The sequence below is a fragment of the Caretta caretta genome, chromosome 2, assembly GCF_965140235.1.
Source record: "Caretta caretta isolate rCarCar2 chromosome 2, rCarCar1.hap1, whole genome shotgun sequence".
Taxonomy (NCBI): Eukaryota; Metazoa; Chordata; order Testudines; family Cheloniidae; genus Caretta; species Caretta caretta.
In genome coordinates this window covers 258,142,191-258,154,808 of record NC_134207.1, presented here as the reverse complement: position 1 = coordinate 258,154,808, position 12,618 = coordinate 258,142,191, and the positions used below count along the sequence as shown (strand labels likewise).

At 47.9% G+C, this 12,618-nt stretch overlaps 1 protein-coding gene across 13 annotated transcripts in view; it reads right to left on the bottom strand.

The window, feature by feature from the left end:
* Positions 1-522: 522 nt before the first annotated feature.
* XIRP1 (xin actin binding repeat containing 1) overlaps positions 523-12,618 on the bottom strand; it is a 50,457-nt gene continuing 38,361 nt past the window's right edge. For all 13 annotated transcript variants that reach the window (XM_048837495.2, XM_048837496.2, XM_048837498.2 and 10 more), the window contains one exon: positions 523-12,053. In XM_048837495.2, coding sequence (XP_048693452.2) covers positions 4,296-12,053 — 7,758 coding nt within the window. In that variant the 3' untranslated portion in view covers positions 523-4,295. The remainder of the gene's footprint in view (positions 12,054-12,618) is intronic.

Sequence of the window (12,618 nt, the reverse complement as noted above, 5' to 3'; positions counted from 1 at the left end):
GGGAGGGGGCGGAGTTGGGGTGGGGACTTTGGGGAAGGGGTTGGAATGGGAGCGGGGCAGGGACAGGAGGGGCAGGGCAGGAGTGGAGTCAGGGCGGGGCTGGGGGCAGAGGCAGGTCGATCACCCACCGGCACCTGCAGAAGTCGGTGCCTATGTTCTGAACAATATAATGTATTGTCTCCAAAGACCCCCCGAAAGCAGTATACAAACTTGCTTGGAATTTGAGAGGAAAAACCCTCTACTGGTTTGTTGTAGGGTCTCAAATGGTGGTGAGGCAGTGAGAATGTGTTGATTTTTCAACTTGTATTTGTGTTGCAGGTGTTTGCATTTGTTTTACTTTGGCTCTTTTCACACTTCAAGAGGCCACATACAGAGCTGAAATAATGCAACATCTATCTTATCATGATATTTCCTTTCCTGGGTGATGGAAATAGCGTGAAAGGAAGACCTCTCAAATTACTTCAGCCATAAATGGCTCACTGAGGCACTGGAAAAGCCCATAAAAAACAGCAACGCAAACAATAAGATTATTATTTATTAAGTGCTGGCAGGCAAGATATTTGGGTTTATCTGAGTTCCTGTGGAACCAGAATACACAGCCCATGCAAGCAATATGCAGTTTGCTAAAGCAGCTTTGCAGCTGTCTTTAAAATTAAATAAAATAAAGCAGATGCATAGGGAACTTGAAACAAATTAATATTGGTGTCAAGGAGGAATAAGTAAAGCAGTGTGGAAACATTTTCTACAGCAACTCCAAAAAATCAAAATAAACCCCCTTAGTCCTGTTTACAGAATTGATCCTGAACAAAACAATGCTGGAGGAGCTAAAATGCTTGGATATCTTTTTATCCCCCAAGATCAGGTACACTCAATGGATGGTGTCTTGCCTGGACCCTAGGTGCTTTTGCCCATTTCTTTATTGTTTTGTGCATCTCTGTTCTTCTGGGTTCTGGCCAGAATTGAAACTTCCCTATTGCCTCTTGTCTTTCTGACTTTGCCTCCTGGATGTTTCACCATCAACTTCAATTTAACATGGCCCAAAGCCAAATCCCTTATCTTCCCACTGTTAAAAAGAAAAGGAGTACTTGTGGCACCTTAGAGACTAACAAATTTATTTGAGCATAAGCTTTCGTGAGCTACAGCTCACTTCATTGGATGCATTCAGTTAAAAATCACTCTTGGGTGTGTGTGTGTTCTTTCTAAGGGGTCGAGCTGTTTCTTCTTGACTTATACTTGTTTTTCCATTTCAAAGGGTCCTCCTATGCTCCAAGAAAGGCTCATCAGGGCTCTGGCTGGAGCCTATCAGGGCTACTACATATGTCATCTGGAAGAGTCATCCTAGAGTTATATGCGAGGTGCTCCTTCCTTCCAGAGCTTTGCCATCTCAGACCCTGCTCTGTGAGGAGTGAACTCAGATCCCCACCACGTGACCATATCAGCTCACTGGATGAGCTCCTGTGTTCCTTCTTAATGTATCTTCCACGAGTTTCCATTCTGCATCTGATCGTTTGGTCCACCCAATGTGACATCCTACCTTCTGCAGGGACCAATGCCATATGTTTCAAAGGAAGGAATAAACCAGCCATAACATAGCTGACCAATGCATGCAACACCGTATATGGGAGACAAGATTTCTTCCTGGCTTCCCCACAGTTATCAGCTTATGTCCTGAAGTATGAAGTCTGATTACCTTTCTCCTTATCTGAGTTCACCTAGTGCTAGGCAAGTATAGAATAACCCTGCCCTTTGAATCTAGCCACTTTAACTCCCTTGGGTATCTTGAGGCAGCAGGTTCCATATATTAACTACAAGTGGCAGGAATAGATATTTTCTTTCATTTTTTTTTCTTCTTGTTAATCATCAGTGTAAGTGTCAGAACCCCTTCTATCTCAAAGGGGAATTGGTAGAAAGAATAATAACAATAATAATTAATAATTCCCAGCTGTTATACTGTGCTTTTCATGAGTAGATCTCAAAGTGCTTTGCAAAATAAATCAATGTCATTAGCCCCATTTTACAGAAGGGGAAACAGAGGCACTGAGCAGCAAAGTGACTTGCCCAAGGTCACCCAACATGCCCACTCAACATTGCTGGGAAAAGAATCCAGAGGGCCCTAACCACTACGCCGCACTGCTGGGTTAGTTTTTTAATAGATCCTCCATGATCTCACACAGCTTGAGAAAAATCCCCACTAACTCTTCTCCTTTCCAGAGGAAGGGCTAGATTGTGACTTTAGGCAGAGCCCGAGCAGAGATCATCAGCTGCACTGCCCCATATGTAGCCCTGAGGGGCACAGACACCCTGCTGAGTCACAACAGCTTTGCTTCCTCCATGCTCTGGCGGAGAGGGAGTAATTTGCTCCTGGCCTGTACTAGCAGTGAACTGCTACACCTTGGTGTTGGCCAACGAGTAATGGGGCTGGAGCCTGCCACTCCAGAGAAGGCCTGTTAACTCAAGGTTTGACCAGCCTGAACAGAAGGTTCTTACATAGGTGTTGACCCTAATCCAGCTGCAATCCACACACAAACCCCTCTGGCCTGAGTTTGGTGGTGCTTTACACCTGGGCTAGCTGGCTCATCTGGGATATAGGGTAAAACCCAAGTGCTGCTTACACTCAGGCAGATAACCCACATATTTTGCAGTGAGGACACAGGCTAAACCACTCCAGTGCTGATAGTCCTCCAACGCCTTCCCACAATTGTGCCCAGAAAAACAGACAAGTTCACCCATAAGTCGCTGGAAAAGAATCACAGAGCAGCTCAATTCACTGTAGCTCTGAAAGCCATGGCCTATGCCCCCAGAAGTCCTAGTGAGGCATGTGAGTGAGCGCAGCATCAGTAAGGACACACTGATGGGGATGTGGCTTTGTAGTGTGACTGCTCCTGCCAGGTTTGGCTCAGAACCGGATGCCTATCACCCAAATGAACTCGACAGCCAAGAGGTGTTCTTGTTCTCTTGTATGACCAAATCACAAGGTAGCCCTAAGTAACTCCAATCAACTAATCAAACGTTAGACACATTCTTTGCTCATGTTTTTATAGCTGGTCAAAATACATAGAATTTTTCTTTTAATTCTGAATTTTCAAAAAAATATGGCCGTAAAAGAGCGAAAATGTGGAGTGGATTTTTTTTGGTTGGAAATACATTTGTGTTGGAAAATTCAGGTTTTTTTCTACCAGTTCTAGCTCTGTGTTCTTTTTAGCTTCCATTGATAAAGCTTGGTGGTGACACTGAAAGACTCAACTACTTCATCAGCAGAGGCATTCTAAATACTTTGAACTCAATCAAACACGTGGCAAAACAAAAGAACCAGACCAGTCTATTTTCAGAGGTAATGTTTACCTTCAAAATGCAGCAATAAAAATTAAAAAAAAAGGGGGAGGGGGCACAAAATATCTAATATCTTGAATTGAGAATGTACAAAACAAGTTCATAATAAAAAGAATTTCTTTACAAAGTTTCAAAGTGGATTTAAACATTAAACATAAGAATACATGGACAGTAAAATAAAATATTTTGTATATAATGAATAATAAATTACAGGTCAAAGAAAGAAAGGAAAGCAATAGCCATCTATTTCTTTAGTTGAACTTGATACAATCTTAACTAGAGCATCTTTCTTCATGTCCACCTTAGGGAGAATGACACTGACAAATATTCTGGAAATCCTGATTTATACCATTTTAGGTAGTACCGAATACTTGCTATGTACTGGTTTCTGCTAAGTATCTCTCCTCCCCACTTCTCCCCCGCCCCAATTTGAAGATGTTCTTTCTTTTAATAGCTAAGTGAAAACTACTCAACACACCCATGAGTGTGTGTGTGTGTGTGAGAGAGAGAGAGAGAGATGAGGTCTGCGCTGATATCAGAAAGAGATGGACAAGGTAGGATAAATGAGCCTGTTTCCAAAATACCCAGACAGGCTAGTTCTTTTGGCTGGCTCTAGTTGTCCTTTTTTCCTGCCTGTGTTCAGAGATGTCCTGGACACACCCACAAGCACTATTCAGAGGCGAAGAAACCATCTAAAACACCCATTTGTTTATTTTCTTGCTTATGCTGCTATCCAAGACTCAGATCTTCGGATGTGGGGTAACTCCAAGTCTGTCGGGTTAGTGAGGTGAAGGATGTTGTTTACCACAAGTGCTGGCCCTGAATTGTATTTGTATACCAAACTCTAGGAGAACATTCTAAAAGCATCACAAGGCTTGGCGGAGTTCCTGTATGTCACATGGTTAAATCGATGAATTCATTGTTTCTTCTTTACCTGGTTAGCATCCCCCACTATTCAAAGCCTTCTATTTCTTTGGCTTGGAGTTGCCAAAAGTGACAAAGACCACCCCTGTTTCCTGGAAGCTGCCGTTGGAGTGGAAGTCTTCACCAGGACTGTTTAGGTACCTCCGAAGGAGGGGTGAGGCGGTTATCTCATACCGGGGAGGAGAGACCACATTGCACGTGGAGGAGGTTTGGGTCTCTGATTGCTTGGTGACGGTGGTGGATGAAGTGATGATCTTGTTTCCGAACTCATCCACCTCCTCGTACTGCTCGGTCACAGTTCTGGTGGCTCCGTAAAGCTTGGATCCATCCGGACCCGTCTGCAGTTCTAATATGCTTTTCTGCCTCCTTGGATTCTGTGGGCTAGAAATGTTCAGGGGAGCTTTGTAGTCAGAAAAGCCTCCTTTGACTGCACCATGGCAGCTGCCTTTGGATGAGTTCGGTGCGCACCCCTCCTTGCCACTGTTGCCACTAAGCGGACACTCGGGGTTGCTGAGATAGTGTTGCCTAATTGAGTTTGATCCTATCTTCATCTGGATGGGCTCCTGTTCAATCTCCAAGGGAGCTGGATTGCATTCACCGGACCCCACTGATTTGCGAGTTAATGAGTTAAAGATGTTCTGAGTGAATGTGTCCCTTTTTCCTGGCATGTTGGGATAATCTTGTAAGGGGGCATCCCAGGGGGAATACGCCATCTTGGGTGATTCAGCAGGCTTTCTGGCTGCAGACTCAATGGAGATATAAGAAGGAGACGATGGAGAATTTACTCGCTGCTCAATGATGCAGGGGACCTCTAACTCTCCTTTGGGCATCTCCGTCTTTTCGGACCCATTTGCACTTTCCACAGACGCTGCGTTCTGCATCCCTTGTGCTGCTTTCTCTTGCTTGGCTTTGCTGGAGACTATGCTGATCTTACGGATATTGTTGCTGGCTGTAGGGCTCTGGGCGTTCCCCAGAGACTCCTTGAAGAGCCCAGAGAGCCCAGCTATGTCTGATTCTGACTTTAGGTTAGAAACGGAATAGAGCGCTTTCCTAATGGCCTCCTCAATGTCCAGCAACCTAGCTAACGTCTGCTCCTTCAGGTGGATGATCTCAGCACTTGCCCTCTCCAGGTCTTCAAAAGCCAGCTCCACAGAGGAGACGCTGTCAGAGTCTTCCTTCGTCGTTTGCTCGGCCTTCTCAGCCTTGTGCTGCTGCGTCACTTGGTGAGCCTTCTGATGCACCACCCATTCTGGGACATTCTCAAAGAAGCTCTTCAGGGCTTTCACATCCACCTTAAATGTCTCCTCCTCAAACTCCTTCACTCGGGTCAGGATCTCTTGCAGCTCCTCCTGCCTTCGCAGATTCTCAAAGATCTCCATAGCCTCCTTGACGCTGCCCTTCATGATCTCCTCCTTGTGGAAAGACAGCCTCTTGAGACGTTCATCCTCCGTTTCTCTGCAGGGCTTTTCTCGCATGACCACCACTGGCTTCTGTGCAAACTGCTCCCTCTTCGCTTCAAGACTGCCCCCTTGTCTACTGTTCACCTGCTGCTGCTCCTTAAAGAGGTCCCTGGAAAGCTGATGGGAAGATGCTGAAGGCTCTTCTTGTCTTCTCTGATTTGTTTTCTGGGTGGTGCTCTGATTATCCCATGACCCATCGGTACTAGACATGCTTGCACTTTCTGTCTTAGGTGAGGCATTTAGTGCTGTGGCAGATCCTTTTCTCAGAAGGGTAGCTTGACTCTTAGGAGAGGTACTTGGCTTATTCTCACTCTCGGGGTTAGTAAGACCTATCTGATACCCATCCAGCCATTCTTGTTTTGATGTTAATGTGCAGCTGTTCTCTTGGCCAGATGAAAGTCTGTGTCCCGGAATTTCCTCAGCTGGACAGCAGTTCCTTGGAGCTGTTGCCTTCTCTTTGGTCATCACCTGTTCTGTTTCAGAGACAGCCACTCGATTTTTAAGTGGCTTTGACGTCTTAGAGTCTACTGACTCTTGCTTGCCCTGTTCTTCCTTGGTTGCCTTGTACCTTTCCTCTGCTATCTGAAGAGGTGTTTTGATGATGTCTTTTGGTGCTTTCTTCTCAGAGTTCTGGTTCTTTACTGTAACAGCATTGGCCACTGGTGATTGAGGGGTACAACACTTTGACTGACAGTCCCCACATCCCATTTGTGCTAAGGCATCAGAGCAACACGAGTCCTTTGCCTGATTCATGGGTGGGGTTTTTGCTCTGCTTAGCTCGCTCAGGCCTGAAGGTTTAGGAGGCAGTGGGGGTGGGACTAGCTTTGTCAACCTCCCTTTACTGTTGCTAGCAGGGCGTGAAGGTTTCTCCTGCAGGAAGCGGTCAGGTTTTGGAGGTGGAATGGGTTTCCTCCTTGGTGGTGCAGTAATTTCTGGTTTGGGGAGAATCGCTGGTTTCTCTGAAGGCCTCTGATCATTGGCTTTGGTGGAGGCGAGAGTGAGGGTCTTAGGGATAGCGTTGTGCATCGGTGCAGAACATCCCAGGGCTTCATCTTTTTTGCTTGGTTGGGAAGGGGCAGCTTCTCTTGCTTGTGTCATGGGTGGACAACACTTAGTTTTCATCACAGCAACTGGGGGAGGAGGAGGAAAGTCATTATCAGACTGGGACCCTGAAGTCACTACAGCTGTCTGGTTACTAATTGATTGAGTCTCGTTTTCCTTTTTACATATGGAATATGACTGCCCTGCATTTCTGTATATCATAGCGGCTTTAAAATCCCCTTTGGAGACATTAACATTAGACTTCTCCAGCGACTGAAGAGTGGCCTTTAAGTTACCTCGAACAACATCCTCCTTCTCTACTTGTCTCTGTTCTGTTGCAGCACTTTGCAGTGCTCTGATAGCTGTCTTTACATCCCCTCTGAGCATAACATCTTGCTCTCTTTCTTCTTGCACTGATTGCTCTTTGTAATCAGACTCAATAAAAGGGTTTACATAGGGTTTCACTGGCTTGGCAGTAAACAGACCATCCTTAACGCTAACATCTGCACTAGGCACACCTTGGCTTTCCTGGCACAAATGCTGTCCTCCCTGTACTTCCTCGGAAGTACTGACCTTTTTGTGTGACGTCATGCTCTTCTGAGACGCACTTGCGTGGGACTTGGATGACTCCTGGTCTCTGATGGTGGCGCTGGCTTGATGCTGCTTGGGGGGTGCACATTCCTGTTGGCAAACAGTTGATTGCATGGTCACTGTCCCCGAAATGCTGGGTGCCTGCTGCTTAGAGGCGAGATGGATTTGCTCCGTGCTCTTGTGGAGCTTGCTCTGGACTTGGTGCTGAATGCTTTTTGCCTCAGCTGTGGCCAGCCTTAGACTCTGCATTGCGGCTTGAAGATCACTTCCGAGGGCCGCCTCCTCCATGTTTTTTGTCATCTGGCTGGTTTCCCCTGCCACTGAACGCTGGCTTCTGGCCATGTCATCTTTCTGAGCCACCACTTTAGTGGAGGCTGCTCCCTGTGGTGCAATCTTCACTTCCTTCACATCTCTAGAGACTCTCTCCTCTCTCTCTGCCTTCTTGTTGACATTCTTAGCCTTTTTCAGTGATTGTGTGGTTGCCTGAATATCCCCACACACAATATCTTCCTTTCCCACCCCTGTGGGCTGGCTCAGGTTTTGCCCAAGACACTGCACAGTGGAGTCTGTGTCACCTGCATGCACTGCCTTTCTTTCTAACATGTTCTCTTTGCTTACACCTTCACACATGAGCACTCTCTTAGTCCCCTTAATGCCCCCTTGCCCCACATCTTCAGTCATTTTATCTGCTGGCTCTTCCTGTTGCAAGGCATGCATATTAGCCCCTTGCACATCCTGCTGGATGAATTCTGCTGGCTCCTGGTCTGCTTGAGAGGAGATGAGGGACTCTATCTCAGACTCCCGCTGAAGGTTCTTTAGGTAGTCCAGGTCTCCCTTCTCAATGCAGCTGGTGTACAGCTGGACATTCCCCTTCTCGTTGTCCTCCCGTCTGATGGTTGCCATCATCCTCTGCTCTTGCGAGGAAGCCAGCAGGTTCCCTATGGTTGACTTCACATCTCCCTTGACAACTTCCTGCTGGACGGAGTGGTGCAGGAGGGAGTAGATAGTCATTTTCACCGACCCCACCTCTGTCTCTTGCATGACCATTCCCTTTTTGATGGAGGCATCTTGGCTAAGGAGACTTTGGAGAGCCTTAGCAACGTCATCCCTCAACTCCTCTTTGCTTTTATCGGCTTCGCTTGGGTCCAGTAGCTGCAGTGGGCTGACTTTGATTTTGCCCTCCTCGTCCTCCTCCACCAGCATCCCCTGGGCCTCCACATTGGTCCTGTGCAGTAGTTGCAACATGATCCTTTGCAAATTGCCTCCCACAATCTCTTCCTTTTGGATCTCTGGAGTAGTTTGCCTTCTGAACTGGTACTTCACCATCCTCACGCTCCCTACGTCATTGGCTTCTATGAGGATCCCGTCATGCTGGATGGCCTGGCAGGCGCAGAGGCCTTCCAAAGTCTCCCTCACTGTCCTCTCTTTCACCTCAGTTTCGGTTCTGTGTTTAGAAGAGCTGAGTTTATCCAGAGGGGTGGTTTCAAACAGCCATGTTGTGCTCTTCACATCAGCATGAGGGACCACCTCCGGGGCATTGGTGCTGGCAGACCCCTCGGGGTCTTTGAGACTATCCATGGGCTGAGTTTCAAACAGCCATGTGCAGCGCTTCACATCCCCTTTCTGGCTGTCTTCTCTCTGCACAGTGGTCATGCTGGAGCTCGCTTCAGACTCTCCCTTCAGGGAATCGATGGGCTGGTTCTCAAAAAGCCAGGTGGACGTCCTCACATTGCCCTGCTGGACATCGCTGACGCTGACCATCCTCACGTATTTCTTCTGGCTCACCGGCTGAGACTCGAAAAGCTGCTTGTTGGTCTGGACATCCCCTTTCTGTACATCATCCACTGTCCTGGCCACAGACCTCTTCCCCCCAGAGAAGGAATCGAGAGGCTCCGTCTCAAACCTCCATCGGGCAGACTGGACATCCCCTTTCTTGATGTCCTCTTGGGTGACAGCCCTGATCACGAACACCTCCTCCTCCTTCTTGATCTGATCCAGAGGTTTGGTTTCGAAGAGCCACCGGGCACCTTTCAAGTCACCTTTCATTATTTCTTCCTTCTTCAGTGAGGTGACCTCATGGTATTCCCCCTCCTTGTCCTGGATGGCATATAGGGGCTGGCTCTCAAAGAGCATGGTGCAGGACTTGATGCTGGCTTTGCTCATTGTCTCCTCCTGGATCCTCTTGATCTCCGTCTCATCCACCTTGTCATGAATCTGGTCTAGGGAGTAGGTCTCAAAAATGAACCTCTTGCCTCCGATGTCCCCCCCCTCGATATCCTTCTCTGGGGGGATTTCTTGTATGCCCTCAGTGTTGTTCTTTAAAGTATCCATGGGGAAGTTCTCAAAGAGCCAGGTGAACTTGTGCACTGATCCAGCTTCAATGTTCCCATCTGCAGGGACACCATTCTCTTTTGTGGCTGCAGCCAATTTACCCAGTACATCCAAGGGTTTGGTTTCAAAGAACTCCTTCACCCGAGACACTTCACCGGACTGTATCTCCACATGGCTGGAGTACCTGACCATTTTCTTTGAGTCAGTCTCGCTGGAGGCATTGGTAACCAGTGGTTCAGTCTCAAACAGATGTCTGACAGTTTTGACGTTGACTCCTTGTAAGTCATCTTGGCAGTATGCTTTGCCAACCTGCAAATACTGCTCCTCCTGGCCTTTCAGGGAGTCCAGGGGCTGGGTCTCAAACATCCATGTGTATGACTTAACGTCAGCCTGTGGTACAGAACTTTCCCCTTCCTGCTTTTTCTCCACCTTCTCATACAGGGTGTCAATTGGCTGTGTCTCAAACAGCCACCTGCAGGTCTTCACATCACCCTGCTGGGTAACCTCTCTCTTCACCGAGGAGTGCTCTTCTCCTTGGTTGGCTTGGTGATGGATGACATCAATGGGCTGGGTTTCAAAGAGCCATTTTGCTGTTCTGACATCACCAGCTATCACTTCCTGCTTTGTGATCCCTCTGATTATATCCACCTTCTTGGTGCTGTCATCAAACTGGTCCAAAGGTTTGGTTTCAAACATCCATTTGTAGTTCTTGACATCGCCGCTCATGACCTGCTCTCTGCTTACAGAGGTGACCTTGTGGAAGTTTCCGAAGCTGTCTTTGATGGCATACAAAGGTATTGTCTCAAACAGGACCTGGTTGGCTTTGACGTTCCCAGCTGGTATCTCCTCTTCTTGTTTGGTGATGGGCTCAGCATCAGACTGCTTAATGCTGTCTAATGGGAGAGTCTCAAACAGGTTTTTGAAAGATTTAACATCCCCCTTCATCACCTCTTGTACATTAGAGGCTGAGAGGGGGTCTTCAGAGGATGCCTTTGAGATGCTGCTGAGGGGACAGGTCTCAAAGACGTGCTTTCTTTGTTTCACATCCCCCCTCTCCTCTTCCAAAATCCCCACTCTCTTTAAATGACCCACTTCAAAATTATCTTTTAGGGTTTCCATTGGTTGGGTTTCAAACAGCCAGAGTGTAGATTTCACGTCACCGCCGATGACTTCTTCCTTGGCTGGGCTGCTGTCTGAGACTTCTCCTTTCAGAGAGTCAAGAGGCTGGGTCTCAAAAAGTAGACGCTGCTTACTGACATCTGCCCCGTCAACGAAATCCATGGAAGCCCTAAAATCCTTTTCTTCCACTGTCAATTCTTTGATCGCATCAAGTGGCTGAGTTTCAAACATCCACCTTGCTCCACTGACATTCCCCCTTCCTGCCTCTTCTAATGAAATCCCCCGGATAATTTTCACTTTGGACGTGTCCTTGTTGATGGTATCCAGTGGCTGAGTCTCAAACAACCAGCGAGCGGTCCTGACAGCATTGCTCTGTATTTCTTCTCTGCAGACGGATTTGATCTCGTGGATGTTGCCAGTTTTGTCTCTGATGGCACAGAGTGGCTCTGTCTGGAACAGCTTGATGGTTTTCTTGACATTGCCCTTTAGCTCCTGGATTTCTGATTTGAGCTGCAGGATACTTTGCTCCTCCACTGAGCTGTAGTGGCCCAGCGCTTCCAGGGAGTAGGTTTCAAAGAGTTGCTTGGCACCTTTCACGTCCCCTTTTTGAACAGGCTCCTTGAGAACTGCCTCCTGCACGTCTGTTTCATCTGAGTACATTTTGTTTAATGAGTCCAGCGGCTGGGTTTCGAACAGCCACCGGGCTGTATGCACGTCCCCTTTGGTGTGGACTGTCGTGGGCACTTTGGTCAACGCAGACAGCCTGTCTCCGTTTAACGACTGGCTTTCAAACCTCCTGGAGGTGCTTTTCACATCCCCGCTTGGGATGGGTTCCTCCTCCACCAACGTCTTGGTCGGTTGATGCTCCCCAATAGAGTCTAGCGTCCAGTTTTCAAAGATCCAGCGCATGGACTGAACCTCCCCTGGGAGCACGGCGTCCAGATTCACTGAGGCCTGGGCACTGGGATCTTCCGTGCTGAGCATTTCCGCCAGGTCCTCAGTCACAGCTTCCTCCAGGTTCTTCCTCAGCTCAGGGTGCATGTGCCTATAGAGCCTCTTCAGCTCATTCACCTGGCGCTGCTGGTAGAACTTTGAGAAGGATCCCTTAGGGGGCGGCCGTGGGTTTGAATCCTGGCTCCCAACCAGGGAAGTAGAGGCCTGGAAGGAGTCTTGCAGGGGAGGGGGAGGTGGAGGTAAGTCCTCTTCCATTTTCTTGCCATTCACTTTAGATGACGTCTGGTTCTGAAGCTCTGCCATCTTTGGGGAAACAGTTTGAAACATCAGCATTATCTTTCCCCACTAGCCCGGTTAGTAGTGAGTACAGCAAACAAGTGAGGAAAACCCATGCACCTAGCGAATATGAATTCCATACCTTGGATTCAGTGGCACACAGCACCCAAAAGCATCACGCCACAGCAAACTCTCTCCAGGCTTGGGGTTAGGGTGTTAAATCTGTGTCCACAGCCAGGCAGTTTAAATCAAGGTCTCTAATCCACACATTTCTAGCAGTTATAGTCTGGAATCTCCACGTCTAAAGTCAGCTAGAGAGCAACAAAGAGACCTGATCTGGATAGTGTTAGCAAGAGAGGATGAGCATCAGAATAATATTAATGGGGGCACGTCTGAATAGCAGGGAGCTAATGCCCTGCTTAGATCTCTCCCAGGTGTGCGGTACTGCAGTGGGTCTGGGGAATGAAGACCCAGTTAGGGATTCAGAAGGAAGCCGGTGGACCTACCGCCTCCTGGTAATCAGATGGGAGAAGACCCAGTGAGGAGGCAGAACTCAGTGGCTAGGATGATGAGTGAAGACCATCTATATATT